The 26,427-nt window shown below is 37.8% G+C and overlaps 1 protein-coding gene across 4 annotated transcripts in view; it reads left to right on the top strand.

The window, feature by feature from the left end:
• Nucleotides 1-26,427, top strand: part of SMARCC1 (SWI/SNF related BAF chromatin remodeling complex subunit C1) — a 185,908-nt gene that overhangs the window by 27,401 nt on the left and 132,080 nt on the right. For all 4 annotated transcript variants that reach the window (XM_068557306.1, XM_068557307.1, XM_068557308.1 and 1 more), the window contains exons 3-6: nucleotides 7,719-7,804; nucleotides 16,354-16,435; nucleotides 17,568-17,660; nucleotides 20,517-20,586. In XM_068557306.1, the coding sequence (XP_068413407.1) occupies nucleotides 7,719-7,804; nucleotides 16,354-16,435; nucleotides 17,568-17,660; nucleotides 20,517-20,586 (331 nt within the window). The remainder of the gene's footprint in view (nucleotides 1-7,718; nucleotides 7,805-16,353; nucleotides 16,436-17,567; nucleotides 17,661-20,516; nucleotides 20,587-26,427) is intronic.

The raw sequence follows: 26,427 nt of genomic DNA on the forward strand, positions 1-26,427 counted from the left end.
TTCCTGACCCTGTAGAGAAACTCAAACCCTAGCATTTAGGTTATCAAGGTTGATATTACTTACCTATTTAATCCCATTATCCTCAGCCTCCTGTCACCCTAGAATTTTAGTTTTTAACTCAACAAGATTGCCACTTTGACTTTTAGTTTGAATTTTTTTTTTCTTCTTTTATTTTTGTCCCTGGGGATTTGTTCTCCTTCTAATTCAGCTACACATTTAAAATAATGTCTGTATTTTTTATCAAACATATTTTTTAGTGGTAGAGTTTTCTGGTTATTTAGTCTGCCATATTGCTAGAGCCAGCAACACCTTTTCATCTGTAAAATGGGGTGAAGACAGTGAACTTGTGAGGAGTAAATGAGGTAATATATATAAAGTGCCTCATGGTAAATTCTCAGTAATTGGTAGTAATTATAATACTTTTTGTTCTCCTCAAGAATAAGAATACTACACCAGTGATTACCTATGATTAGAGGTGATAATTATAACACTATTATCATTTCTTTTATTAATAAACTTGGGAAATGTTTCTAGAAAGCATTATTTTAACTCAAAGCAGTTAAAATACATAAAGAAACTTATGGAATGTTTACTGTCATTGTACTTTGTGAGGTAAAAGGATTCTGGACTCTAAGTGATAGGATTTTTCCCCCATAACTGTTCTCAATTTATGAAGATGACTGTGATTTTCTGTGAACATTCTTGGTTTCTGGCTCATGTTCAGTTTCTGCTCCTTTATTCACTTCCTCACATCCGCCTTCTGGCACAGTCATTCATTGATAAACAGACCCAAACATGGCATTATAAATGTGTATATTCTACTCACACAAACGTATACCATTGTCGTCCTTTTTACTGCACGTTGGCACTACCTTGTCTTTAATGAATAAGTCAAAAAATAAAGAAATAAGGACACTACGGCACAAATTTAAAGCACTTTTAAGTATTGCAGTTAGGTTTATCTTTTTTAAGGTTTACTCAGCTCAGCAGAATTTTAAATGGGCTGTATAAGGATGAGACCACTTTATATACATCCAGAATAAGATTAGATTAAATTTCCAATTTAGTCAGAGATGTAACAGCTTATCAAAAGGAGTTGTGGTCACACAACTGGGAATAGAAGCAGCCTGTTAGAGCTGTCCCTGACCCCCAGAGTCTCTAATTGGGGTATGCAGCTGCTTAGATAACTCACGAAAGGCAGGCTGCCTTTGCTGGCTCTGGAAGGCTCAAGTTTCGGTACCCTATTATTCTTTAGGTTTTTCAGTACTAATCAAGAGGAATTTATTCTTAACGATCTGGCTTCTTTAGAGAATGTTTAAGAACTTGAGCTCTAATATTTGAGCCACATCCAGCGGCAGCTTGAGCAGGCCCTCTTCAGGGTGAGGGTAGTTGGGATGAGGATTGAATGAGGAAGTACAGTCAGGGGCCAGTGGGTGTCCCTGAGAAGTCTCTTGTCTCTGCCTCCAGCTTTCCATCCCCTGACTCTGGTCTACTACACTTTTATGTGGGTGATTCTGATACTGAGCTTGTCAGGAGGACCAGAATCCCAAATCCATTTCCATGCAAGCTCTAAGAATCCTTGATGTATGACAAGGTCCCTATTTGTTCTTTTGTTTCTTCTGCCACATCTTTAAGAATGTTTTTCTTATTGCACTTTATTACTGGAACTAGTACCCTTGACAGGTTTGTGAGTCTCCCTCTTTCCGTTTATTCAGATCTTACCATTAGAAAATTGAAGGTCTCAGTTTTCTACCTCTTCATTCATCACTTGTCCCTATAGTTGTTGATAGAAGTTATTTTGTCTGTCTTAAGCCTATATCTGATAATATTTTAATTTCTCAAATTAATCTGTTTAGAAATTGACTATCACCTTAAATTACATGTAGAGATGTTTTATTGTGATCTGCTCAATATATATTTCTCAGTAGTTTGGATCTGAATTTTTAAATGATTTTAGTACAGTAAAACTGTTGAGAAAATTTTTATGGATTACCTACATTGTCAGGTACTCCGCTGAATATTGATGTTAAAGATTTGAATAAGACACTATTTCTGTCCTCAAGGAGTTCGAATAACAGATCTTTAAACCAGTCAGTTCTGTATTACGCTGCGAGTGGTGTGCATGTGTGCAATAGTGATATGCCCATGTGGTTGGCAAGAACATTTTAGCTCAATCTCTGGGCGGTTCAGAGAAGGATTAGTAGGAGAACTAAGTCTCATTCTACTCTAGTAGATACCTTAGCACATCATTCTAGTTTAAGTGCCAACACTACAAAATTTTAATATACATTTTCTCAGATAAATAACAAGTTGTCAATGATAAGACTTGCACCCAGATGCTTTTGTTTAGAATATGTAATGCAGCTTTTGGGATGTACCAGGAATAGTGTTGGGCAAAAAATTAGGAACTCAGAAACCCATGTAATGTTTAAAAAGCAATGAGATAACCAGACTGATCTGTGAGGCTTACTTGTCTGTTTACTTTGGAAGAGCTCATCTTAATGATTCTTAATATTTCTTATTTTAAAACATACTATTTATTTATTTTTAATTATAAAATAAACATAACAAAATTTACCATTTTAGTCATTTTTAAGTGTATAGTTCAGTGGCATTAAGTACATTTATGTTGTTGTGTGACTGTTACTACTATCCATCACCAGAACTTTGTCATTTTCCTAAATTGAAAACTCTGTACCCGTGAAACAATAACTTCCATTCCTCTCTCTCTCCAGATCCTACCAACCACCATTCTGTTTTTGTCTCTCTTAATATTTGATATCATATGTTTTTTTCATTATATTATTTTGTAATAATAGTTTTCAAAGGAAAAAATGAATGGTATATTTTTAACACTTCATCCTTTTTTTTTTTTTTTTACTGTTTTATATTTATTTTATTTATTTATTTTCTTTATCTTTTTGGCTGTCGGGTCTTAGTTGTGGCATGCGGGATCTTTGTTGCAGCATGCAGGATCTTTCATTGCGGTGTGGGCTCTTTGTGGTGTGTGGGCTTCTCTCTGGTTGTGGTGCGTGGTTTCTAGAGCGCGTGGGCTCTGTAGTTTGTGGCATGTGGGCTCTCTCTTTGAGGCACGTGCGCTCAGTAGTTGTGGCATGTGGGCTTAGTTGCCCCGTGGCACGTGGGATCTTAGTTCCCCGACAAGGGATCGAACGAACCCACGTCCCCTGCATTGGAAGGTGGATTCTTAACCACTGGACCACCAGGGAAGTCCCTAACACTTTATCTTATTAGCCTATTTGATGATCACATTTATATTACATTTTTACTTCCAAAATATGGAAGTTATTCAGCATTTGATTTATTTGAGCTCTGCTTTTATAATCCATAAAGTGCAAATCTTTTTTAAATTGTTGCACAGATTTTAGCTATAACTTAAATGCATAGTTAAATATAGTTATACCATGTTTCAGTGGTCATTAAAATATTTTAAGAGTTCAGTTATAATTTTTCTAAAATTTAATGTCAGGAACCTAAATTGGAAAAAAAACCTAATGTATACTAATATTTCTTATTCAACAGGAGAACCATATTGGAAATTGTGTGTTACTGGAATTTTCCACATTTTGAAAATCAAATTTTAAATTTACCAGTAGAGTTTTGTAGTATATCAGTATTTCGTCCATTAGAGTTTTTTCTTTTTTTTCTTTTATTGAAGTATAGTTGATTACAGTGTTTCAGGTGTACAGCGAAGTGATTCAGTTATACATACGTACATATATATATATTTTTCAGATTCTTTTCCATTATAGGTTATTACAAGATATTGAATATGATTCCCTGTGCTATATAGTAGGTCCTTGTTGTTTACCTATTTTACACATCGTACTGTGTAGCTGTTAATCCCAAATTTTCAATTCATCCTTCCCCCCTTCCCCTTTGGTAACCATATGTTTGTTTTCTGTGTCTGTGAGTCTGTTTCTGTTTTGTGAATAAGTTCATTTGTATCTTTTTTTAAAAATGATTTTTATTTTTATTTTTTTAAAATTTTTCTTTAATTTTTTGGCTGCACCACGTGGCATGCAGGATCTTAATTCCCCGACCAGGGATTGAACCCATGCCCCCTGCAGTGGAAGCTCAGAGTCCTAACCACTGGACCACTAGGGAATTCCCCATTTGTATCATTTTTTTAAGATTCCACCTATGTGATATCATACGACATTTGTCTTTCTCAGTGTGACTTACTTCACTTAGTATGATAATCTCTAGGTCCATCCATGTAGCTCCAAATGGCATTATTTCATTCTTCTTTCTGGCTGAGTATTATCCAGTTTTGTGTGTGTTTGTGTGTGTATACACCGCATCTTCTTTATCCATTCAACTGTTGATGGACATTTAGGTTGCTTCCATGTCTTGGCTATTGTAAATACTGCTGCTGTGAACATTGGGGTGCATGTATCTTTTCAAATTAGAGTTTTTCTCTGGCTATGTGCCCAGTAGTGGGATTGTTAGATCATATGGTAGTTCTATTTTTAATTTTTTAAGGAACCTCCTTACTATTCTCAGTAGTGGCTGCCCTGATTTATATTCCCACAAACAGCGTAGGAAGGTTCCCTTTTCTCCACACCCTCTCTAGCATTTATTGTTTGTAGACTTCTTTTTTCTTTTCTTTTTAAAATAAATTTATTTATTTATTATTTATTTTTGGCTGCATTGGGTATTTGTTGCTGCGCATGGGCTTTCTCTAGGTGTGGTGAGCTGGGGGCTACTCTTCGTTGCGGTGTGTGGGCTTCTCATTGCAGTGGCTTCTCTTCACAGGCTCTAGGCACACGGGCTTCGGTAGTTGCAGCACGCGGGCTCAGTACTTGTGGCTCGTGGGCTCTAGAGCACAGGCTCAGTAATTGTGACGCACAGGCTTAGTTGCTCCGCGGCATGTAGGATCTTACCAGACCAGGGATCGAACCCGTGTCCCCTGCATTGGCAGGCTGATTCTTAACCACTGCGCCACCAGGGAAGTCCCTCTTCGTAGACTTTTTTTTTTTTTTAAAAGTATTTATTTATTTATTTATGGCTGTGTTGGGTCTTCGTTTCTGTGCGAGGGCTTTCTCTAGTTGTGGAAAGCGGGGGCCACTCTTCATCGCAGTGCGCGGGCCTCTCACTATTGCGGCCTCTCTTGTTGCTGAGCACAGGCTCCAGACGTGCAGGCTCAGTAATTGTGGCTCACGGGCCCAGCTGCTCCGCGGCACGTGGGATCTTCCCAGACCAGGGCTTGAACCCGTGTCCCCTGCATCGGCAGGCAGATTCTCAACCACTGCGCCACCAGGGAAGCCCTCTTTGTAGACTTTTTGATGATGGCCATTCAGACTGGTGTGAGGTGATAGCTCATTTTAGTTTTGATTTGCATTTCTCTAATAATTTGTGATGTTGAGCATCTTTTCATATGCCTGTTGGCCATGTGTATGTATTCTTTTGAGATTCTCTACCCATTTTTTGATTGGGTTGTTTGAGCTGCATAAGCTGTTTTATATTCTGGAAATTAATCCCTTGCTTGAGTCACATTGTTTGCAAATATTTTCTCCCATTCCATAGGTTGTCTTTTCATTTTGTTTATGGTTTCCTCTGCTGTGCAAAAGCTTTTAAGTTTAATTAGGTCCCATTTGTTTATTGTTGCTTTTGTTTCCATTACTCTAGGAGATGGATCCAAAAAAATATTGCTGTGATTTAAATCAAAGAGTGTTCTGCCTATGTTTTCCTTTAGGCGTTTTATAGCATCTGGTGTTACATTTAGGTCTTTAATCCATTTTGAGTTTATTTTTGTATGTGGTGTTATAGAATGTTCTAATTTCATTCTTTTACATGTAGCTATCCAGTTTTCCCAGCACCACTTATTGAAGAGACTGTCTTTTCTCCATTGTATATTCTTGCCTCCTTTGTCATAGATTAATTGACCATAAGTGCGTGAGTTTATTTCTGGGCTTTCTGTCCTGTTCCATTGATCTATGTGTCTGTTTTTGTGTCAGTACCATACTGTTTTGATTATTGTAGCATTGTAGTATAATCTGAAGTCAGGAAGCGTGATTCTTCCAGCTCCATTCTTCTTTCTCAAGATTATTTTGGCTATTTAGGGTCTTCTGTGTTTCCATGCAAATAAAAAAGTTTTTTGTTTCAGTTTTGTGAAAAATGTCATTGGTAATTTGATAGGGATTGCATTGAAACTGTAGATTGCCTTGTATGGTCATTTTGACAATATTGATTTTTCCAATCCGGGAACACGGTATATCTTTCCATCTGCTTGTGTTATCTTCAGTTTCTTTCATTAGCATCTTACAATTTTCAGAGTATGGGTCTTTTGCCTCTTTAGGTAGGTTTATTCTTAGGTATTTTTACTCTTTTTGATGCGATGGTAAATAGGGTTGTTCCCTTAATTTCTCTTTCTGATCTTTTGTTGTTAATGTATAGAAATGCAACAGGTTTCTGTATATTAATTTTGTATTCTGCAACTTTACCGAATTCATTGATTAGCTCTAGTAGTTTTCTGGTAGTGTCTTTAGGATTTTTTTTATGTATAGTATTATGTCATCTGCAAACGGTGACAGTTTTACTTCTTCCTTTCCAATTTGGATTCCTTTTATTTCTTTTACTTCTCTGATTGCTGTGTCTAGGACTTCCAAAACTATGTTGCAGAAAAGTGGTGAGAGTGGGCATCCTTGTCTCGTTCCTGATCTTAGAGGGAATGCTTTCAGCTTTTCACCATTGAGTATGATGTTAGCTATGGTCTGTCATATATGGCCTTTGTTATGTTGAGATATATTACCTCTATGCCCACTTTCTGGAGGGTTTTTATCAGAAATGGATGTTGAATTTTATCATAAGCTTTTTCTTCATCTGTTGTGGTGATCATATGGTTTTTATCCTTCAGTTTGTTATTGTGGTGTATCACGTTGATTGATTGCGGATATTGAAAAGTCCTTGCGTTTCTGGGATAAATCCCACTTGATCGTGGCGTATGATCCTTTTAATGTACTGTTGGATTCGGTTTGCTAGTATTTTGTTGAGGATTTTTACATCTATTTTCATCAGTTATGTTGGCCTAAATTTTTTTTTAATAAATTTATTTATTTTATTTTTGGCTGCTTTGGGTCTTTGTTACTGTGCGCAGGCTTTCTCTAGTTGCGGCAAGTGGGGGGCTACTCTTTGTTGCGGCGCACAGGCTTCTCATTGCAGTGGCTTCTCTTGTTGCGGAGCACGGGCTCTAGGCTCGTGGGCTTCGTAGTTGTGGCTCGTGGGCTCTAGAGCACAGGCTCAGTAGTTGTGGCTCGTGGGCTTAGTTGCTCCATGGCATGTGGGATCTTCCCAGACCAGGGCTCAAACCCATGTCCCCTGCATTGACAGGCAGATTCTTAACCACTGCGCCACCAGGGAAGCCCGGCCTAATATTTCTTATTGTACATTTTAAAAATCAGATCTTAAATTTACCAGTGGAGTTGGTGGTATATCAGTATTTTGTCCATTTAATGTTTTCTGCTGAAACAGTTTGATGTATATTTTGTAAATCTTGTTTTTCATAGACTGTTTACTTAAAGAAAGTTTTCTAAAGAAAATAGAAAAATTTCTTTTTACCTCAGTTTGTTCCAGAAGTATTTAAGGTTATTAAATTAGAAGTTGTTTATAACTTTGAGTTTATTAAGCTTAGAATTCAGACATGAGTAATTTTGTCAGAACTTTGATTTTTCTCATGTGTAACTTGTATCATTTTTTAGGCAAAATGTTTCATGGATTTCAAAGCTGGAGGCACCTTGTGTCACATTCTTGGGGCTGCTTACAAATATAAAAATGAACAGGGATGGTAAGTTTTTGTATTTATTTGCATGTTTTGCTGTGATATTGAAGTTTTTCAGTGTTAAACCTGTTCCTCCTTTGTATGGTGTTAGAGAATTCTATAAGCACGTTATGATTAATATCCAGAGTATGTTGTCTTTTATCTAGAGCCCTAATTTACTTTTTGCCTACATCCAAGAAAAATATCAAACAAATGTTGCAGTTATTATGCGAGTTATTTTTCATATATGGCTGTACGTAGATAGTAGATGGATGTGCATTATTAGCAAATGGGAAGGTAGGCTCACTGTGAAATACATAAATGTGTATTATAATGTGCTGAAAGACACATTATGTATTGTTTTATTGATTAAATGAGCATGAGAGTTTGTTGTTATGAGAGGGTAGCCTTCTGTTTTTCAGTTCTGTTTTCAGCTCTGCTGTTGCAGCTCTTGCCAGAGTATTCCCTGATCTAGGATTGACAGCATGTCTGGGTACTCTCATATGGTTTATACCCTCGCTCTGGTTTCCCAGTTGGAACTCTTTTCTTTACTGGTTTTCTTGTTCAGCTTGTATCTCTTCCAAGTCTGACCTGGACTCTTGAGGACAGAGTGTCAAAGTGAAATGTCTTTTCCTAAGTCATTGTGTAACTCGCTTTGTGTGCCAGTACAGTGAAATATTTTTATCTGAAAAGATTTAAGATGGTTTAGAAGGATATGTAAAATAAATCATCTTTAAATTAAAAATGGGGCCAAAAAAGAAGTAAAGGATAGAGTTAGAGACTTTAAGAGGAATGAGGAGTAAGAATTTTTCTAAGTCTTCTTCTCAGATTATACCAGAATTATCCTCTTTCCAATATAATTATACACCAGTTGCAGTACACACCTTCCCCCATCTCCTGTGACTTACACACTTGCAGTGAGTGGATCACTTATGTTCCAACAGTGCATGTTTTAGTAACTGCCCACCCATTTGGACATCTGAACAGTGGGCTATCATCTTGATACTGCTTCTGACTTGCCCCATGCCCAACATACTGTTCTGAACCCTTGTTCTCCAGTCGAACCTCACAGTGTAGCTCCAAAGTTTGTTGATTTCCTCATTATGGCCATTCTCTTTTCCCGTTGTTTCTTTTTGTTGCTGCTTTCTTACTTACTTCCTGCTTCCTCTTAGCTTCCAGTTATGTCAGGATGGAATGTCACGTATATGAGGTTGAGTGGGAACACATGAGGTTGAGTGGGAACACCTGGTAATTATTGGTATATTTGTGAATAGACTGTACAGATTAAGAGTCCAGAATTAGAGGGACTCCCCTGGTGGCACAGTGGTTGAGAATCAGCCTGCCAGTGCAGGGGACACAGGTTCAAACCCTGGTCTGGGAAGGTCACACATGCCGCGGAGCAGCCAAACCCATGCGCTGCAACTACTGAGCCTGCACTCTAGAGCCCACGAGGCACAACTTCTGAGCCCGTGAGCCACAAGTACTGAGCCCACATGCCACAGCTACTGAAGCCTGCACGCCTAGAGCCCGTACTCTGCAACAAGAGAAGCCACCATAGTGAGAAGTCCATGTACTGCAACGAAGAGTAGCCCCCGGTCGCCGCGACTAGAGAAAGCCCCCCGTGCAGGAACAAAGACCCAATGCAGCCAAAAGTAAATAAATAAATTTATTTAAAAAAAAAAAAGATTCTAAAATTAGTGTGTTTGAGTTTGATCTTTCTGGATATCTCTAAATAGTGTTAAAAAAAAAAAAAAGGAACGTCTTACTTGTAGTGGTTTTTTTTTTTCTTTTCTTTTTTAATAAATTTATTTATTTTATTTATTTATTTTTGGCTGTGTCGGGTCTTCGTTGTTGCCCGCACGCTTTTCTCTAGTTGAGGTGAGTGGAGGCTACTCTTCGTTGCGGTGTGCGGGCTTCTCATTTGGGTGGCTTCTCTTGTTGCAGAGCACGGGCTCTAGGCGTGCGGGCTTCAGTAGTTGTGGCTCACGGGCTCTAGAGTGCAGGCTCAGTAGTCGTGGTGCACGGGCTTAGTTGCTGTGTGGCATGTGGGATCTTCCCAAATCAGGGCTCGAGCCCGTGTCCACTGCATTGGCAGGCGGATTCTTAACTACTGCGCCACCAGGGAAGCCCTTATTTGTAGTTTTTCAAGTATAGTTATATATAACTGAGGGACACCAAGAAGGATGGTTTTGACATACTGTGGAAATCCAAAAACATTTCCTGAAGAAGAGATTAAATGCAACCAAGTTCAGCCCAGTGACAGAAAAGTAAATGTCAGTGCCCTCTTGTAGAGTGATTAGGACCTTGCTTATTCTCTTACAGTTCTAAACAGGTTGCTATATGTTGTAATCATAGTTAATGCCTTTCAAAGAGATTATTGAATGAAAATATTTTGTATTTTATTAGTTTTGCTTGGCAATGGTAAACTAGGTTCAACGAACATAAAGTTTAGGATTAGTCTTTTTTTAAAAAAAATATTTATTTATTTTGGCTGCACTGGGTCTTAGTTGTGGCACACGGGATCTTCGTTGCGGTATGTGGGATCTTTAGTTATGGCATGTGGACTTCTTAGTTGCAGCATGTGGACTTCATAGTTGGCGGCATGCATGTGGGATCTAGTTACCTGCCCAGGGATCGAACCCAGGCCCCCTGCATTGGGAGCATGGATTCTTACTCACTGGACCACCAGGGAAGTCCCTAGGATTTGTCTTAACATGAGAAGTAACCTTTTATTTTTCCCTATGACACTATTTGCTACTGACATTTATTTCTTACAGACAAGGTCAGACCTTTTTGTTTAAGTTAGAATGATAATACTTTTCTTTCTACCTTAAGACTTGATTGTTCAACTTTTATTTCCTTCTTCAAAGTCTCCTTCAGATTAAAATATTTTGTTTCAGTTTTTACCACAGAAAGTCTCTGGCAGTGGCTTTCAACTTCTAGGCATCACTTGGAGTCCTTGTTAAAAATATAAATTACTGGGCTTTATGAACATAGAGTGTCATCTACTAAGCTTGGCATGAAAACAGAATCTGCATTTTCAAAAAGCACTCTAGATGATCCTAAGACCACACTTGAGAAATGCTGGTTAAGTCAGGTTGTCATTTAAGTGAAAATGTGGTTTAGACCTTTTAACTTGTGAAGAATTATCCATTTTGATAGCATAGTTTAAAACACTGTTTTCTGTTAGTCATCTAGCTTTTTAATTAAAAAAAATACACACACACACACACACACACACACACACACACACACACACACACACACACACACACACACACACACACACACACACACACACACACACACACACACACACACACACACACACACACACACACACACACACACCCCCCCCCCCCCCCCCCCCCCCCGAGCGAGCACCCCACGCAAGGGTTCAAACCAATTTCGTTATCCTCAAAATCACATACCTAGTGGGATATAATTTTTTAGTCTACTTTTGTATAGTGGATCTCCCTCTTCTTCCCATATGTGCCTACCTATTTCCAGTCTCTATATCTAGGCTGTGTGCCATTCTTTTGGGATGCAGCATACTGGACCTCTTACTGGTGATGGTCTTCAGGCTTTTATAGCTTAGCCTCATTAAACAAAGCCCCTTACACTCGAGGCCCACTTTGGTCACTTCCCGTACAACTGTTTGCTGTACTGTTGCTATTTGCCTTGCTCCCAGCTCAGTGCATTTTTGTTTTGCCTTTTATTTTTATTTAAAAAAAAAAATTTTTTTTAAGTACATATATTTTTTTAAAATTAATTAATTTATTTTTGGCTGTGTTGGGTCTTCGCTTCTGTGTGAGGGCTTTCTCTAGTTGTGGCAAGTGGGGGCCACTCTTCATCGCGGTGCGTGGGCCTCTCACTATCGCGGCCTCTCTTGTTGCGGAGCACAGGCTCCAGACGCGCAGGCTCAGTAATTGTGGCTCATGGGCCCAGTCGCTCTGCGGCATGTGGGATCTTCCCAGACCAGGGCTCGAACCCGTGTGCCCTGCATTGGCAGGCAGATTCTCAACCACTGCGCCACCAGGGAAGCCCCTGTTTTGCCTTTTAGAAGTTTGCTTCTGAGGCCCTTTATACCACTTTCCCAGGAGTTAAACTCATTCGCTAGGATTCATTATTGATTAGTTTTATTCAGACTTTTTTATGCATGGCTGAGGATAAGAGAACATTTCTAACTATATTAACAAGAAGTAGCGAATTTAGAGTAATACAGCTAATAAGGCCTTTTTGACAGACAGTAGGTATTGTCTTAGATTGAAAGGCTGCTGCAAGACATTGCCTAGCAGATTCCCAGAGGAAAATAAAGCAGAAGACGCATTAATTAATTAATAAACCCTCAATGGAGAGCTTATATTTACAGCCTAAATGGCCCAAAGTTTTAAGTTAGAAAGAAAGAAAATGTGTTCATGTGTAGTCTTTCTCTATAGGTCTTAGGGTAATAATATCTCTTTCAATTTTTTTTTTTCCCTTTTCTAGAGCCCTCCTATGAGGCCTGCCCAGTGCTAGCTTCACTCTGAAATTGTCAGATGGAATCATAATTGTATTATGTTTCTTGTTATTTCAACTCAAGTTGAAATAACAAGAAACATAATACAGTTGCCAAATCATCTGCAAACAGAATTTTGCTGATTTATTGTCCTACCAAAATGTATTGAGAGTGTACTTTTTCCCTGGCCAATAGTTGTATTTATTTGTATTACCTCACCTTTTGATCTTGGCAGTCTGTGATAGAGTCAAAAAAAAGGTTTTACAGTTTTAGTTTAATTTGCATTTCCCTTTTGGGCAGGTTTGAGCATCTTTCCATATTATAAAAAGTAAAGTTTATTTGAATACCCTTGGTAATTTCAGAATAAGTCAAATAAAATCTTTCAACTAAAGGTTATACTGTATTTACCTGATTTCTTTATTTCAAGTTTTCTTAATATTCATATATGTACTTTTGCTTACCTCGCATACTGCAGATTGAGGAAAACTTTAATGTGTCATGTTATCAAATCATTGTTTGGGAAACCATTTTAGTTTATTATTATGGAAAATATAAACTATACATAAAAGAAGAGACAATAATATAATGAGCTGCCATGTCTAATCATGCATCTTCAGCTTAATAGAATTTCATCTGTAAATACTTCTCTGTGTATTTAGTTCTAAAATTAGATTTTAAAAAAGCATAGTAGGGCTTCCCTGGTGACGCAGTGGTTGAGAGTCTGCCTGCCAATGCAGGGGACACGGGTTCGAGCCCTGGTCTGGGAAGATCCCACATGCCGCGGAGTGGCTGGGCCCGTGAGCCACAGCTGCTGAGCCTGCGCGTCTGGAGCCTGTGCTCCGCAACAAGAGAGGCCACGATAGTGAGAGGCCCGTGCACCGCGATGAAGAGTGACCCCTGCTTGCTGCAACTGGAGAAAGCCCTCACACAGAAACGAAGACCCAACACAGCCATGAATAAATAAATAAATAAATAAAATTAAAAAAAAAAAAAAAGGAATGCCCCATGTAGTAAACAGAAATCTATTAAAAAAAAAAAAAAGGGCTTCCCTGGTGGCACAGTGGTTGAGAATCTGCCTGCCAATGCAGGGGACACGGGTTCGAGCCCTGGTCTGGGAAGATCCCACATGCCGCGGAGCAACTAGGCCCGTGAGCCACAACTACTGAGCCTGCGCGTCTGGAGCCTGTGCTCCACAACAGGAGAGGCCGCGATAGTGAGAGGCCCGTGCACTGCGATGAAGAGTGGCCCCCACTTGCCACAACTAGAGAAAGCCCTCGCACAGAAACGAAGACCCAACACAGCCAAAAATAAATAATAAATAAATTTAAAAAAATTTTGTTTTAAAAAAAAAAAAAGCATAGTAACAGTACCATTATCATAACCAAGAAAATTATCAATAAGTTTTCAATGTTATTAAATATCTACTTAGTGTTCAAGTTTCCCTTATTATCTCGTGAACATTTTTTATATTTTGTTTGAGTCAGTATCCAAACAAGATTCATACGTTGCAGTTGGTTCATATGACTCTTAAATCTCTGTTTAAAAATTTCTGATTTTCCTTCTCACTCTTTCTTCTTTTCCTCGAAAATAATTACTATTATTTTTTACAAAAACAGGTTGTCTTGTAGAATTGTATTATGTCCTAGATTTTGCTGATACATCCCCAAGAAGATCATTTACCATAGTCTTAATTTCTAGTAAAGTGATAATTAGATCTGGAGGTGTGGTCTGATTCAGTTTCATTTTTTTTAGCAGTAACATAGACAGTGTTTTGTTTCTCCATCTGGAGGCATGTAATGTCTGGTTGTTTCTCTTTTTGTAATGGATAGTTGATGTTCAATGCCTAGAGTCATCTTATCTTTAAAGTTGTAAAACTTACCAGGTGGCAGTATTCTAATTTTGAAAAAGATTAGATTGTAGATATTCTAATGTGAAGGTATAGATCCTTACTGTTATTCAGATTATTCCTTGTTAGAGACTGTTTTTCTGTCATTCCTTCTTTATTTATTAGCTGGAATACTTTTCTAAAGAGAAACTTTTACTCTTCAGCAATTGGAAAGGCAGAATGAATTCTTGATTCTTTCTCTGTTAACAGATTCATTTAGTTTTTAATCTCCATTTGCAGACAAATCCACGCAGCCCTATTTTAATTTGTTTAATGGTTGCTTTCAAACTATTTCTCAGATTTCTAATAGAGATAATTCTCTTCAGCTCCAGTATCTGAATCATTTGTTAAGGAAGCAGTTTCTCTATGAATAGTAAGTAAACTCTTTAAGTAAGCAGTTCTGTAAGTGATGCATTCCTGGATCTAGTCCTGTACTATCAGAAGCCCATGAAAGAGCAACCGCTTCTTTAGAAAGGGGAGACACTCAAATGTCTCTACTTTTATTGTGCTGAAAGAACCAATGGAAAGCTGTCAGCTGTAATAGGGTTGTCCTGGTTAGTTGGTTGCTAATCTGTTGTCTTGCCACTTAATGCAAACTGCTTGGAATTTCTAACCTACTCCTTCCTCAAAAGAGGTTAGGGAAGAAGGATACTCAAAAACTTAAAAAAAAAAAAAAAAAAAAAAAATGGGGGGGTGATCTTTAAGAAAAAGTTCTGTGTACCAAGGATAAATCAAGGTACAGTTATCTGGGATGGAGGTCCCTCTTATCTATAAATGTTATTTTAAAATCTAACTAGTTCTATTCTAAATTACCTATTTCTGGGCTTTAGTGGACACTTTGCTTAATTTCTTAATTGACATTACTTTAGGAAATGTTTCAGTCTTAGCACAGTAATGAAAAAGTCGTAATAAACAAATATTAGACCTCAGTCAGAATAAAGCCACACATTCCATTATCCACAGGGCTGTAAAGGTCAGAAAACCTGGTCCTTGTCCTCAAGGCATCTAATGCAATGTCTTACCAGCAAAATGACTGCGGCTGTAACAGCAGGTGCACATGATGTATTATATTAGTAACATGTAGGAAGACAGCAGTAGCTTCATAGAGGAAGAGACTTGAGGACTGATTCTGGAAGTGATAGTATCAAGCCCATTGAGTGGGTGGTGACATTCTAGAAAGGCTGCAGAGTTAGAAAGAAATGTTGGAGGTGTGGGGAGCATCTGCAGGATAAAACAGGATGACCTGAGGATTAAGAGCATGAGCTCTGGACTCAAACTGCTTAATCCTAGTTAGTGCATGGTAGTGATGATTTAAAAAAAAATTATAACCATGATTAACATTTATTGATCACTTACTAACAGATTAAGCATAAGCACTCTGCTAAGCTCTTAACATATATACTTCATTTAACCTTCACAAAAACCCTTAGGGCCCATTGTACTCATGAAGAAATTGATCCTTGTATTAGTAGATCACTCAAGACTACATAAAGATGGGATCAGAATTAGAACCCATAGCAGTTTGACTCCACAGCCAACACTCTCAATCACTAAGCTATACTCCTCTCCCTGGAATTAAAATGGAACAAAAGCAAAGTAAATGTTGAATAAAAGATAATGAGGAAAGAAGCATTCAGATTTGTAAAGATTTTAACCCTATGGAAATGACTAAGAATAGGCCAAGACAACACCCCCATGTTATGCTTGGGTACTTAGATAGAGACATTGGGGAAGGATTTCAAGTAAAGGTAAATAGACGGATTTTACCACATTTGGGACAATAGTAGGCTCTAAGAGAATTACAGGCATTGTTGAATTTGAACAGATGACTTTTAAGCGTATGTAAAGTAGATAGACTTTCCATATACTTGAAGAATGGTATAGTAGTTCACTGTCTTTGGATCTGTGGACTACTGTGTGATGTAAAATATCTTAGGTTTAAGGAAAACAGGGGATACTTCTTGGAATTGGTAGATCATTTTAACTGGAGTAGATCTTAATGTCATAAAATTTAATGTTTTATGAAGGTGTTGACACTGATTTCTTATACTGCTGAGAGAATATCATACATTTTGTAGAGTGCTATTTTAATTTCTAAATATTTCCAACTCATTTGCACTGAATACTAAAACCAAGTTTTCACTTTTGTTTAAGGTGGGAGACAAATTAACTGATGATCTTCTTCTCTTACAGGCGGAGGTTTGATCTACAGAATCCATCGCGAATGGATCGTAATGTTGAAATGTTTATGAACATTGAAAAAACATTGGTGCAGGTAACTCAGAAAGTTAGATTATTAAAATTTTTTTCCTTTAGTATACTTTCAGTTCTAAGATTGGCTTTATTAGATTGCCAAAAGATCAAAGGAAGAAAAGTTTTCTGAAATCTATTGTTGTATTATTTTTATGGGTTTTTGGGGTTTAGAGCTACAAAGAATGACTAAAACTTGTCATTTATAGAATATTTTTTCTTAAACTTTTGGTAAAATAATCTGTGATATTTTTCTTTATTAATTTCACCTAATCCATTATTTGAATCTTTCACATTTAATATAAGTATTCTTTCATCCTACTAGTCCCTTGTGTATACAGTCATTTTCTTTGGATTTGTTTCATGGTTGTGCCATAAATATAAATCTTATTTCCCCAACTAGATTATAACCTGGAGAAGAGAACACTTAATTTTCTTCTTTTCTTTCTTAGTGTTTTTATTGATAGGTAATTTTTAGTGATCACTGAATTAACCTTCCTGGGGAGAGGCAGCTGGCAATTCTGCTAGGTATTATCATTAACTTAATGCCTGAAACTTCTCTCACAGACTATTAACTTGGAGAAATAACTGAGTGGTTTTTATTTTTTGGTTGATTTTTGGTGATAGTTTGGGGAGTTAATATGCATGTTTTAATCATTGCTATTTATAAGATTAGAAATGGGGGGAAAGAGCTATAATCCACAGTTTTGATATTTTAAGTAACTTAGATGATGAGCCAAAATGGGCATCCCTCCCCGTGTATTCTCCCCCAACCCCCACCTCCCAGGTTAGGTGAAAATGCTGCATTAGACTTAGACTGTTAAGGTAAGTTCAGGTAAATTGACTATGAGGATTAATTTATCAGTATGGTACCTTAATGAAAAAGATAATGAATTTCTCTAGGTCACAAGTCTCAGCAGTGTTTTGTGCAGGTGTACCTAGCTGCAGAGAAGGGATCTGGGAATGGCATTAAGTGGCCTGCTGAACACCTAGGTTTTATATTGAAATAAGACTTTTACATTCTCTACCAAAGTACATCTTCCTATTTTAAGCAGTATGGCTTTGAGTGCCAACTTTTGCCATTAGGGTAAATGCATAAATAATGTGACATTATTTCAAAACCAAAAGAATTTCAAAATCTGTTCTTTTATCCTCAGAGCAATTGTCTGACCAGACCCAACATCTACCTCATTCCAGACATTGATCTGAAGTTGGCTAACAAATTGAAAGATATAATCAAACGACATCAGGTAATATACATGATCACTTCAGAAGCATTGTGTAGTATAAAATTCTTATGAATCTCAGCTATAATACCTTTTGATATCTGTATATATATATACATTAAGTGAAAGTTTTCTCTCTTTTGGTTCTTACAGTACCAAGTTTTCTTCTCTCTCCACTCACCTCCAGTTCTTAGCCTAGAATAGCATTTTCCCCCTAGCATTATTGAGATATAATTGACACATAACATGGTGTAAATTTAAGGTATAGAGTGTGATGATTTGATACATGTATGTATCCTAGAGTAGCATTTAGTAAAGTCATTGGTATGGATTCATCATAGTCTTACTATGAAATATGTTTATGTAGAGTTACAGAGACCAGCATACTGTGCATCACCATAATTATAAAGTCAAACAGAGTGAGAGCTGGTGACACAGTTGTTGGTAGGAGATCAGATACTACCTCAGGTAAACCTGCCTCCCCCCATTATATGTATTGTATTTATATTTGTAGCTTTGAAAAACTGGAAAATTCTGTTTTCCCCATAAGCTTACCTTGTCTTGGTTTACATGTACCAGTGCTATATTCTGTCATCTTCACCTCCTTTCTCTAACTTCATTTTAGGTGAAGACCTTGCATATTTATGCATGTGTAGGTCTGTGACTACATATGTGGCTAAACTGTAAGCAGACTTTTGTCATGGTAAAGTAGCTGAGGATACTCAGAAGATAATTTTTTGAAATATAATCATTTGAATGACAGTTTTACCAATTCTTAGAATTAGTTGAGAAGCCTCATGAAATATCTGTCTTTTTTCTGCTGCAAGAGAAATTGCTGGTTAAATTATGTTTTAGCATCTAGTAAAATATCTTCCAAGTTCTCAAAGCAAATATTTCTAATATTGGGTTGGCCAATAAGTTCATTCGGGTTTTTGGTAAGATGGTATGGAAAAACCCGAACGAACTTTTTGGCCAACCCAGTACTTCTTAAAATTGGAGATTTAGTACAGTCTTTTTCCTACATATAACATCTGTACCAAAGAGAAGGGTAATAGGATTGTGCCTTCAGTTCAAGCAATCTGAAGTCCACTTTAGCATATGAATTTGAACAAATCACTTAACCTTTTCTCTTTTAGACTATCTATTGGAGTGACTGTTAAGTATAGCTTAATTACAGGTGGAATGTTAGAGGGCATAAGTGGAACAAGTTAACCAGCTGGTTGTTGATTTCAAGCTGAAATTATATACTCTTATTGCTACCAAATCATCCTGGGAAAAGTTTATGTGTTTTCCTACAATTTATACTGAACATTTATTGCTGTCATATTTCTTAAGACATCTGACTTAGTGATTATTTTCTAGGGGTAACCTCCAGTGAGATATAAAGATCTTCCCGGTTTCATAGAATGTTAGGGAAGAGATCCTAAAAGCTAATAATAATACCATTATTGAATACTGATGATCAGGCGTTTGCATTTAAAATGCATTAATAACTCCATTGAGCACTTACAGTGTGCCTGTCACTGTTATTAGCTCATTGTGTCTATTAACTTAGTCCTAACAAAATTCTTGTGAAATAGGTTTTATTGTTACCAGTCTATTTCACAGAAGACACTGAAGCACAAAAAAATTAGATACTTGCCCATGTCATGTTAAGTAGTATATGGTGGAGCTAAGGTGCAAACCCAGGCCTGTCTGATGGACTCCAGAGGCCAAAGTCCTCAACAGTGTGCTCTTCTGACTGTTGCCTTGCACATTAGATGTCGACATCCCCTTTTCAGCCTCTCCTCTGGCTGTTAAAAGTGTACTCAAACACTTCTAGTGATTAAGAATTCCTTGCCTTATTTGGTAGCTACTTCATCTTTATTTATTTTTTTTCTTAATCTTTAGATAGCCCTAAGTATAAGAAGCTTAGAGTTTTCCTGCAGCTGAAAATAGCATTATTATATTTTTCTAATTATAGTATTTAGTAAATATTCATTGTCAAAGACAAAAATTAGGTAATATGTTAATGTGCTACTTACACCTGATTTTAAGACTTCTCATCATTCTTATGGTCTCTAGAATGAGCACTTTTGTGTCTGAATGACTTCCAAGTCATATTCTAGACTGTATGTAGTATTATTGCTGTGGCCTAGCTAGAACTTGACTTTAGCATTCTAACATTGACTTAAAACAACAGACACATACATACATGCTAGAGTGAAGTCAAATGTCTATCCTGTATGTATGTAGCCTTAGGTTATGTCTCATGGCCATAAACTTGCATTGATTTACTTCAAGTAATATTGATAATTTGTGATGACTTTGGAGTAACTTTCAGAATTAGTTGGAGGTATTCAAATTACTGATAAGGTTAGCCAGAGAGAGAGAGAGAGATTCAAAGAGAATTAGCTGGGGACTTCCCTGGCCGTCCAGTGGTTGAGACTTTGCCTTCTGTGCAGGGGGTATGGGTTCGATGCCTGGTTCCGGGAGCTAAGGTCCCACATGCCTCATGGCCAAAAAACCAAAACATAAAAAGCAGAAGCAATATTGTAAAAAATTCAATAAAAATTTTTAAAAAAATGGTCCACATCAAAAAAAGTCTTTAAAAAAAAAGCAACAAAGAAAATTAGGTAAGAAGTATTTGTATTATTTTCCTATTCAACGATGTAAACTGTGTCTATGGATAATTTATTTTTGTTTTTTCTTGTTAATCACCGTCCCTTTCCTTGACTAAAAATAATGAAAATATTATAGTTTTAAAATACTGCTCTCAAAAAAATATAAAAAGTAGAATAATGCCTTTATAATTCTTAGGCAGTTTGCATCTGGCGAGACGTCTCATAGTTTGTTTGCTATATGTTTTATTTTTACATTACTTCTTCATTTGCTTTCCAGGGGACATTTACTGATGAGAAGTCAAAAGCTTCCCACCACATTTATCCATATCCTTCCTCACAAGAGGATGGTAAGTTAGTTTTTGGTTATGAACTGATAAACTGATACTTTACTAGATTTTAAATTATATTAGCAGAGGTTTAAACAATATAACCAGCTTTAAAAAAATAAGAGACTTTCAAATATTAAATAAATATCATAGATGATTTAAATTTATAGTTTTTTTTTTTTTTTGCTGAGTTAGGCTTAGCAAACTAATTCTGTGATGTCCAGTTTTCTGATCATTAGACTTATTTCTTTGTTGGTAATCATTATCTGGGTATTAAGTCTAGGCAAGCATTATACATTATATGTTAACTATGTTAATGTTTGCTGTATCTCTTGTGTTCTGAAAATTAAGAGAAATTGCAAGACAGAAGAACATTTCTTGGGAAGATTGGCTTACTGACTGTCTAAACAGGGCCCCTCAGCAATATTTTTTAATTAATTAATTATTTAATATTATTTATTTATTTTTTATTGGTCTCAGGCAGCCAGCTCTTGGTTTCATTGAATTTCTCTAATGCTTTGCTCTTTTCTATTTGATTGATTGCCACTCTGATCTTTTATTTCCTTTCTGCTGCCTACTTTGGATTTGATTGTTGTTCTTTTTTTTTTTAATTAATTAATTTATTTTTGGCTGTGTTGGGTCTTCGTTGCTGTGCGCGGGCTTTCTCTAGTTGCAGAGAGGGGGAGCTACTCTTCTTTGAGGTGTGCGGGCTTCTCATTGCGGTGGCTACTCTTGTTGCGGAGCACAGGCTCTAGATGCGTGGGCTTCAGTAGTTGTGGCGTGTGGGCTCAGTAGTTGTGGCTCATGGGCTCTAGAGCACAGGCTTAGCAGTTGTGGCGCATGGGCTTAGTTGCTCCATGGCATGTGGGATCTTCCCGGACCAGGGCTCGAGCCCATGTCCGCTGCATTGGCAGACGGATTCTTAACCACTGCGCCACTAGGGAAGCCCTCAGCAATATTTTAGTTTGGTGAATTTATAATGGTTCAGATTCTGATCTTCAACTCTGCTATCATAAAAGTTGATTTTGTCATTGGCCAGAGTTCATTAGATCTATGGAAACTGATTTGTGCTAACCATTCTTTCAAGGGTTGGAAAGTTGGGAAACAAACTATGAATTAACTAACATGGTTAATTAATTTAGATTGAGAAATAGATCTCTTATAGGGATCAAGTCTTCTTGTAAGCACAACATATCCGTGTAGGACATCTATATAAGAAGCCAAATTATATCAGATTTGAATGGCTAATTACCTGATGCTGAGTGTTTTTTCCTGACCAGTGCAGTTTTGCTAGAAGTCAATAACAAAAAGATTACAAGATTATCCCTGATGCTTGAAAATTAAGAAATATATTGCCATATAATCCTTGGGTCAAAGAAGAAATTACAAGGAAATAGAATATCTTTGGAGCTGAATAATTATGAAGTGAATAATAAAGTACGAGAACATTAAATTTTGTAGGATGCCGCTGAAGCTGTGCCCAGAGGGAAATTTATATCTTTCAATGCATATATTAGGAAAAAAGAAAGACTGAAAAATCAATGGTCCATAAGAAATTTATCTCAAGGAATTAGAAAACAACAGCAAGTTAAACCTAAAGGAAGAAGGAAATAAATAGTAAAGATAAGTGCAAAACTTTATGAAGTAGAAAATAATACAATAGCAAGGTGATCAGCAATCTCAGAAATGGTTCTTAGAAAAAACTAATAAGGCTGTTAAAGTCATGCTGCAGATAAGCGAGAAAAAGAGAAAGAATAATGTCAAGAATGGAAGGGGGACATCACTACAGATCCAACAGATATTACAAACAGTTGTAAGAGGTTAGGTTGGTGCTTGCTTGCTTGCTTGCTTGTGTGTTTGGTGTCAAATCTAAGAAACTATTGCCTAATCCAGTGTCATGAAGTTTTACAACTGTCTTTTCTTCTAAGAGTTTTATAGTTTTAGCTGTGACATTTAAGTCTTTCCATAATCAGTTTTGTTGCTGAAAGCTTGATTTTATTTGTAACAGTCACAATTTTAGCTCTGTGATTATGATGCTTTTATAAAGTGTGAAACTTCACTCTGCCTTCAGTGTTTAATTGGTAGTTTCTCAGATTTTATCCTGTTAGGTAATAGCAGTTGGTTTCCACTAGATGGAGGTGGTGAATAGCTGTTTATGATAGCCTTCTGTTGCTGGCTGACTCTTTTTCACTAATAAGGCTGTTATAAAACATCTAGGTTGTGAACTTTTTGGAAAAAAAATTGCCTTTTAACAAAAGATGTGAACTGTAATTGTTACATTTAGATACTTAATGATTCCTTATTCATGCTGGTTTTGTTTTTCTCCTTTGTTGAAGTACAGCCTCGATTACTATATAGTAATGCTTGCTTGGTATTGCTATCAGTAGTAATTATTAGGAGATGGCATTTAAATTTTAATTTTAATATATTGGAAGTTATTTTTTAATGTAAAATGTGATTCTTCACACTATAGGATTTACCTTAGAATAACTGGCTGTCAAGTAAATGTTGACTCTCAACGAAGCTTTGTTGGGCTACAGGTACTGTTTTAGATGAGTGTGCAGATGATAACAGTACCAGCCACAACACATTACAGACCATGTTGTAAAACCCTTGCAGATGCGGTATACCTTTTATGAAGATTAGTTAAGTTTAAAATAAAAGGTGACATTTAAGATATTAGTAATATTTTGAGTATGGCATGCTAGAAGGGGGTACAAATTAAGCAAAAGCATAGAGGCAGTAAACTATGAAATTTGAGGAAAAGCAAATGGCAAAGTTTGGCTGTGTGTCTTAGATAGTGGGAAATAAGTGGGTAGGTGAGAGGACCTGAGTCTGCTTTAAATAAATTTATTTATTTATTTATTTTTTGGCTGTGTTGGGTCTTCGTTTATGTGCGAGGGCTTTCTTTAATTGCGGCGAGCGGGGGCCACTCTTCATCCCCGTGCGCGGGCCTCTCACTATCGCGGCCTCTCTTGTTGCGGAGCACGGGCTCCAGACGCGCAGGCTCAGTAGTTGTGGCTCACGGACCCAGTTGCTCTGCAGCATGTGGGATCTTCCCAGACCAGGGCTCGAACCCGTGTCCCCTGCATTGGCAGGCAGATTCTCAACCACTGCGCCACCAGGGAAGCCCCTGAGTCTGCTTTAAAGAGGCTTGTTTTTATTTGGTGGATGAGGGAGAGGGTAGACAAATTTTGATGATTTTGGTGAAGAGAAGCGTGCAACTATGGCTGTAGTAGGAAAATTTTCCTGGGAGCTGATTTCTGGGATACCAGATAGAAGGAGACTGGTTAGAGAACAGGACCCATTGGGAAGCTCTGAATTAAATTGCTGAGTGAGGAGGTATGTTAATCATTGGATGGGATAAATTCATATATCAGAAGAGCAAAGGAGATAGGTGGCAAACCAGGATGGTCCATATCTTAATAGTCAAGGGAAAATAAGGAAAGGAAAGCATTTCCGAACAAATGAGGTGGGCAATGGAATTTTTCTACAAAGAAATCAAAGTGAAGCCTAAGACAGGGCATTTGGTCAGTCAGGAAATAATTTGGGAATGAAATTTCAGTAACTTGGAAATGAGAGCAAGTTGTAGAGTTGGTGGAATATCGCTGGTTTCCCAGGATGTATGGCAGGGAAAAGAAAGTGGAGGATGGCACCCACCAGACGGTTTGGGTTTTGTCTTTCAGTGGTGGCTTTACAGTGTATTTCTGGGCAGAGCAAAAGTAAATTGAAGCACATAGTTGAGTTGAGACCTGGTAGGGATAAAGGGCTTGGTTTAAGAACATAGGTTGAATTACTGGTTTTAGCAGAAGGAATATGTAGTTCCTCAGAGAAGAAAATAAGTGAAGAGAATTCTTAAAAATTGACATACTGTTTAGAAGAGGAAAACAGACTAAATCTTGTTCAAAATAAATTATTTAGATGGACAGATAAGTCCCTTCGGTTTTCTTATCTGTTCTTAATTCTGTTTTCTTTTTGTTCATCTGACTTGATAATTTTAAATGGCCAGGTTTTTAAAAATTTTTATTTTATATTGGAGTATAGGTGATTAACAATGTTGTGTTAGTTTCAGGTATACAGAAAAGTGATTCAGTTATACATATACATGTATCTTCAAATGACCAATGTTTGTGTTTGCTGTTTATTTCATCTGATTGGCCAGGTCTGATGTTGAACCCCTCTAGAGAATTTTTCAGTTTTGATATTATATTCTTCAACTCCAGAATTTCTGTTTGGTTCTTTTTTATAGTTTCAGTCTCTTTGTTGATGTTCTTAATATTGTTCATATATTGTTTTCCTAATTTTGTTTTAGTTGTTTAACTGTGTTCTCTTGTAGTACCTTGAGCCTCTTTAAAATGGTTATTTTGAATTTGTCAGGTAATCCATAGATCTTTGTTTTTTTAGGGTTGGCTTTTGAGATTCATTTTATTCCTTTGATTGGGCCATTTTCCCTTTCTATTTCTGTGTCTTGTTATTTTCTGCTGTGTTTATTTATTTATTTGTTTGTTGGCTGCATTGGGTCTTCGTTGCGGTGCATGGGCTTCTCGTTGTGGTGGCTTCTCTTGTTGCGGAGCACGGCTCTAGGTGCACGAACTTCAGTGTTCGTGGCATGCGGGCTCAGTAGTTGTGGCTCGTGGGCTCTAGAGCGCAGCCTCAATAGTTGTAGTGCACGGGCTTAACTGCTCCATGGCATGTGGGATCTTCCCGGACCAGGGCTCGAACCCGTGTTCCCTGCATTGGCAGGTGGATTCTTTTTTTTAAAATTATTTATTTATTTATTTTATTTTTGTCTGTGTTGGGTCTTCGTTTCTGTGCGAGGGCCTTCTCTAGTTGTGGCAAGCGGGGGCACTCTTCATCGCGGTGCGCGGACCTCTCACTGTCGCGGTCTCTCTTGTTGCGGAGCACAGGCTCCAGACGCGCAGGCTCAGCAGTTGTGGCTCATGGGCCCAGTTGCTCCGTGGCATGTGGGATCTTCCCAGACCAGGGCTCGAACCCGTGTCCCTTGCATTGGCAGGCGGATTCTCAACCACTGCACCACCAGGGAAGCCCGGCAGGCGGATTCTTAACCACTGCACCACCACGGAAGTCCCTTCTGCTGTGTTTGTTTTGTGCGTTCGAAAAAACAGCCACATCTCCCAGTCTTTATGGTCTGGCTTTGTACAGGGGAAGACCTTCACCAATCAGCTCAGCTTGAGATCCTGGCATCCCTCAAACAATTTCTGGGCTTGAGTATGTAATTTCTCAGTTAGAGAGGTTTGCTGTTTCCTCTTTCAGGAACTTATAATCTCTTGCTCTCTCGAGTGTCTGGCTGCTGTACCACAAGTTTGCTGTTGCTGCAACAAGCCACTGAGTGAACCCTCTTTGATCTCTGGGGTGCCCAGGCTTCCAGAGTATGCTGGTTCCCCATCAGCACTCTGAGTTAGTTAAGACAGAAACCTGTCCCTTGGGCAGCCCACCTAAAAGCCAGAACACTGGATATTTATTCCCTCTAATTTTTCCCTACCAAGGAAGAAGTTGGGTTCTGTGTGCTTTCTCCTGATCACAGCAAGCTGAGCCAGCCATCTGTGGCACTGTGGTTCTCTGGTGCTACAGTAAACCTCTGAGCTCTTTTTTCTTCTCTGTGACCACCACACATCCAAAATATGCCAGTTCCATTAGTGTTCCAAGTCAGGTGAGACAGACTAGTCCCTTGGCAGCCCCCTGAAAAGTAGGAACGTTGAACACACAACCGCTCTTCTTTTCAGCCCAAGGGAGAAGCTGAGAGCTGAGCTTTTCCTCCTGATCCTGCTGAGCTCTGCTGGCTTGGGGGAATTGTAATTGTGGTTGATATGAAATGACTTTTCGTGCTGTTTCAATGCAGCT

Source organism: Eschrichtius robustus, chromosome 12, assembly GCF_028021215.1.
Source record: "Eschrichtius robustus isolate mEscRob2 chromosome 12, mEscRob2.pri, whole genome shotgun sequence".
Lineage (NCBI taxonomy): Eukaryota > Metazoa > Chordata > Mammalia > Artiodactyla > Eschrichtiidae > Eschrichtius > Eschrichtius robustus.